The sequence below is a fragment of the Nestor notabilis genome, unplaced genomic scaffold (assembly GCF_000696875.1).
Source record: "Nestor notabilis isolate BGI_N333 unplaced genomic scaffold, ASM69687v1 scaffold10460, whole genome shotgun sequence".
In the NCBI taxonomy this organism is placed as follows: Eukaryota; Metazoa; Chordata; class Aves; order Psittaciformes; family Psittacidae; genus Nestor; species Nestor notabilis.
Window position 1 is genome coordinate 26,825 of NW_009910649.1, and position 5,557 is coordinate 32,381.

At 37.0% G+C, this 5,557-nt stretch overlaps 1 protein-coding gene across 1 annotated transcript in view; it reads left to right on the forward strand.

Annotated features, from left to right (window-relative positions):
* Positions 1-5,557, forward strand: part of DCDC2 (doublecortin domain containing 2) — a 52,025-nt gene that overhangs the window by 26,091 nt on the left and 20,377 nt on the right. The window contains exon 7 of the mRNA XM_010011084.1: positions 1,503-1,698. Coding sequence (XP_010009386.1) covers positions 1,503-1,698 — 196 coding nt within the window. The remainder of the gene's footprint in view (positions 1-1,502; positions 1,699-5,557) is intronic.

The following is a 5,557-nucleotide window of genomic DNA, read 5'->3' on the forward strand; positions in this document are numbered from 1 at the left end:
GCCTACTGCTGCTCTTGGGTATGTAATGCAACACTTGAACTGGTATAAATTATGCAATTGTTTACTTCAATTTGATATCTACACTTTTTTACTATTATTGCTTGGGATGAACAGTCTCCAGTTTGAATTAGAAGGGACTGAAATATTGCTATGCCATTATTTCTCTTTATAAAGAAAGGGTAAGTGGTAGATTTGATTGTACTGGTAGATAATGGTAGATTAGATGGTAAAAGCTAAACAGTATTTAAGTAAGATATTTTAATATGAACTGATTTCTACTGATTATATGAACACTAGCAGCATCACATAAAAATGTGATTTTGTAATCACTTTTTAATGTATGCAGGATATTTTAAAGAGATGCAGGATTTTGTTCAGGACTTATTTTTCTGAAAGATCTATATTTTATATAGTATTACCTTTTAACTTAAGCAGTGAGGTGAAGCAAAGTGTCTATGACCTTCACAGAATGAAAGGCCTTTCTGGTGGGCAAGTTCTAAAATGGCATGAATTGTTCATGCAGCTATACTAAGCGGAATAGTGAAGGAGAATATATTTGTCATCTGTGATTCAGCTAAGGCTGATAAGGTGAACAGTTCCAGATACTGATAAGGTTTTCTGCCCTATCTGCTTGAGTGTTTTGTTGTTATATGGAATGTTTTGACAGTACTGGATTTGGAAGAAACTGCAGGTACTGTTAGACTGGCAAAAGTAGGAGGCAATGGTGAGGTTGTTCAGTTGGTGAAGTCTTTGTAAAGCCTGAAATGATGTAAACAGTACCTATACAGTTCAGGTTGTTATGATGTTGATTGTGAATAGATTTACACTGAAGAAAAATGTGTACAAATAGTCAAATCTCTAGATAGTACACGCAGGATCATACACACATCAAAGCTGTAAAAATACGGACCAGGTTTCTGGTTCTTTTTCTAGATACACCACAGAGCAAGCAGAGGAGCTGGCTGATGTCTTTGGAGGTGATGCAGAGGTGATGTGTGGGCAGACCCCTTTCTTGGTGTCTACTTGGCAGTCAGTCTTACTGCCATACGAAGACTGTCATCCTCTTCCAGCTGCTTTTGACACTTAGATTAATGCCTGTGTCTCATTTACACAGGCAATGAATCCTTCACAAGTTGTATTTATTACATCTTGTGACTTTCCACACATACGCGTAGCTGAGATATAGCTGTATATCACATGCATGCATGTAGAGATTCCCCTAGCCATTCTTTTCATCAAATGAAGCATTATTTCTTTATAACAAATGTATTATTTTCTGTGGGCATTGTTGAGGAACATTTGATCAGTTGGATCATATAGTAAGTTGATGAGATAGTTACAGTTTTCTGGATAGTTTAAGATATCACTTAATCATTTTAAATTAATATGCTTCTTTAACACTTGACACCAATCCTTGATATTAAAAAGTTGAAATTAAATTGAAACTGAAAAAATAAATGTTGTCATTTGCATCAATGATAATTATGTATACTTCTTTTCAGGGAAGTGATCGGCAATCTAAATCTACCACTGGATCCAGTGACCCAGGAGAAAACAGTTCCTCACCTCAGCTTCCCAAAGGGAAAGACAAAAAAAGCCATAATCCAGAGGATTCTGTGTCCAGACAACACTTTTCTAACAACTCTACAAAAGTAAAATGGACAGTAACAGCTTCCACAGGAGTCCTTCAAGATAACGGTCAGTACTGAGATAAACACTACTGTACGTATTGGCTTTTGCTCTTCAGTTAAAATTCAGTGAAATAGTGGAATAATACACTTGTATAGTTCTTTAATTGCCTGTTTACGCTGGCTAACTGAATTTACAAAGGTTCTTTCTGCTTTAGGAAATGTACCTGTGCATAACTGCTACTTTCCTGGCTTTGCATACCACAGGAGGCTGTATATAATTTTTAGTATACCTTGGAAGTTAAACTAATATGATCCTATCTTTATGCTTTTGATAAAAGCATAATAGAAAACATATTTTGACCATTTTCCCACAGTTCTGCCCTACAAAAAATGTGAAGAAAAGGAGCTGGTCTGCTCAAAGGGAAAATTGTCATGTATTTCACCATTAACATTAAGCACTAAAATGCACCTATAAGATTGTTAGTAGTGTTAACACCACTCAATTACTTTAAAATGGAGTGCTTTAATGTACTCAGTATACATTTCCCTAGGATGCGATCATGCCTTTCAGAGACATAGGAAATGTTGAGATTTATAACTACTATTGTTTAAGTTTACCCGTATCTTTGAGAATATCTGGAGACAGCATACCTAAAATATTTTTAAAAATTACTGCTGTAATAGTAGTTCTCACAGCTGGAACTATTCTTGAGCCATATACTAATTGTAGGTTGTATGTAATTCGGATAATATAACTTTTCTAGGTTTTATGCATGCAGACGGATTCTATATTTTACTTGTTTTCTATTGAATCTTATGAGTGTAAAAGAGGAGTTAATATAATGTGCCATGTTTGGTAACCAAAGTCTGTCGCTGTATGTTCCTTCTTATTGTTCTTTCCCATGTAAATGAACAGCAGGCTTCTCCCTGGAGAAGCAAAGCAGTAGGAAATAAACATCTCCATGTGGGATGTGAAGGATTCTTAAATTGCTCCTCTGCTTGTTTTGCCCTTATTTGTCTGCCTGTGAGAGACTGCAGCACTTTCAGGCAAAATCTGGGGAAAGAGGACAACTCTTGACAACTCAGAGCAAAGGTCTTTTCACTTGGGTCAGATCCCATGTGGGAGCTCCACTGTAGTCAGAACTCAGGTAGCTTGTAGTGAAGTAGTTCAAAGAAAATCTACTATATTGACCCTGAAGAGACACCTACACAGTTGTTGTCTTCCAAGTGTTTATTCTGGTCACACAAGAAGATGTAGTGACCTGAAGCATAGGCCAGGCAGGCTTTAGGAGCTGTGAGTTCTTACTGTGGAGTGCTGCAACTTCAGTATCATTCTGCCCAGCCAACCCTCTGTGTCAAAGACTGCCCCGATAGAAAGCCAGTTGGACTGTAAAAATAGAGTGTTTCAGAGGTCAGCATTACACCTTATTTCTGTCCTTTATTATTTGAAGACACTGAACTGCTTTGTGATTTGTGATGATGTTAAATATGACAAAGGCATATTATTTTGTGACTTGATAGCCTGTTTTGCTATCAAGTTTTCTTTATTCCTCATTAGCTGAATATTTTTCACCTGTGGGACTATGTGTTGAGTTAAATATAGCACAGGAGCTTGATTAAGTACTTCCACAAAATTATTTATCTGCAGGTGGGAAGTGGAAGTTGTTAGCTGGTTGATGTACATTTTGAAACAGAGGTAGGTGGTAGTCTCCTTCAAAAGCTTTCCCTAGAGAGCCTCATCAGTCAGATCAGCTTTATGATCCCACTGACTACAACTCTGTCAGTGGGGGATGTGAGAAACAAGTAGATACATCAAAATACGAAAAGCCCGAAACACTCTGCCATCATCAGCATTGGCACTGTTTTTTGGCGCTTCACAGGAGAGTCACCTGGCTCAGTTTTGACCTTTGCGCCCCTTTCTCTACCAGAAAAAAAAGTTCTCAGTGGGGAAGTCTCATTACCATGCTTCCTTGCTAATGAAAGAAACAAACTAGTTTGCCTCTTTCAAGCAGACCAGGTTGTGGCTGGCCTCTGTGCCTGCATCTTTTGACATACTAAGGTGACCTTTATCATACCAGTGAAGCAGGAAAGAAATGTGAGAGACCTGCAAACACTGAAAATATTTTCATACTCACATGAGCTAACATATCTGTATCCTACAGCTTGTTGTTGATGGCTCAGTAGGCTGCTTGAGTTTAACCTGCCTGCCCATCTCATGCCATTCAGTACATCTGAATATATTTACCACCTTCTTGAAATACGAATCATAGAATTATGTAATTTTCAGTTTCATTTTAGAGTGAGGCGTCTTATTCTGAAATGGAGATGTATTTTTTGATGGAGAGCTAGAAGCCAACTCCACTTACACAGTAAAAATGATTGCTTCCAAGTATTGTTTGGGTCAGTGTAGCTCCACTGTCTACTCTGAAGACTCATTGCATTTCCTCAGTTGGCTTTGCAGGTTTATTCAAAAAAACACCTTCAAATTCAAAAGCTTTGGATTGGGTAAAGGAAACACTTAACACCATCTTGCATCTTTTTTATAAATTTTTATTTAATTTTTTCCTGAGGGACAGTGAAAAAGACTCTTGGCATTTTAGTTGGCTGCATTTGGCTGTGACTGATGTGGGATTAATTTATTTTAATTGGACACCAATAAACCACACAGTGAGTTTACACATGCACATTTTTGAGTGTACAGAAATAGCTATAAAGAAAATATTCATAGTAGAAAATGTATCCCATATTCTTCACTGTCCTTTTCCCTGCCAATTTAGCAGTTACGTCGAATCTTCTCTCTTCTAAGTGCCAGACTGAAAGTGATTTTTTCCTGGGACTTAACATCTGAAGAATTATGCTCATATTGTATTTAAAGCTTAACCTAATCTTCCAGTAGTGTTTAGTTGGGCTAACCATGGATTTACTTTGAATTTTTTCTTCTAACACACTAAGAATTTCACCAGCATGCCATTCATACTACAACTGATCCATGTTATAATCCTCTCAAATCAAGATGATTAAAGAGTTTCTTAAGTGTTGAAAACTCTTTGTGCAAGACTTAAATTCACCACTGCTAGAGCAAATCCAGTAGACTATGAGCTGGTGGTTTGGTTTTTGTAACGTATAAGGCATGAATAATCATAAAATTATAAGGCATAATGTTATGACTGGACTCTCATTGCACTGGTAGAACCTAATTAATATTGAATATATTATATGTAACAGTAATTGCAACTGGAAATGTGAGAGTTAGAGCTTAGACTAATGCAGCTGGTTTGGCATTATTTGGGCTTATGAAAGTGACACCAAAGGCACATTTAATTATCAGCATCTTGGTTTAAAGTTTTGCAAAATACAAAACCCAAACCTAATTATTTTTTCATTTGCACCCTGTTCTGTACAGGGTATACTGTAGGAAGCTGAACAGGAAAGCAAATTCAGACATGTTGTAGAAAATTCTTGTAAGGAAGCACCCTCACTTTAAAGCCTATTCCATTCAAGTACAGTCATTTAATTGTGGTCTCATAGCTTGCAAAATTACCCCCTACTCCCCTCTAAACTATAAAACAAGTCCTAAAGATAATAGAATGTGATGCTTGAGTTGTCACTAAGATTTGGAAAAGTGCTATACTGGAGATGAGCTGATCCACTCCACAGTTTTTCAGGTCTAGTTTTGAGTATTAAAAGGACTTAGAAGTTAGCAATCATTTCAGTTTCCTGGTTTTGCTATTGGCTAGAAGAAGGAAGGAAAAGGACAACCCTTAATTAATGGAAAAGCTGTACAGACCATCAGGTATGGGAGCCACTCCTGCTATCATTCTCTGAATTGCTTTCAATAAAATTACAAACTTGCCAAAGAGTATAAACCTGGACAGCTGAATATCAGCTGTGCATTGTGAGCTAAAACTGTTGTTGTCCATGCTTTC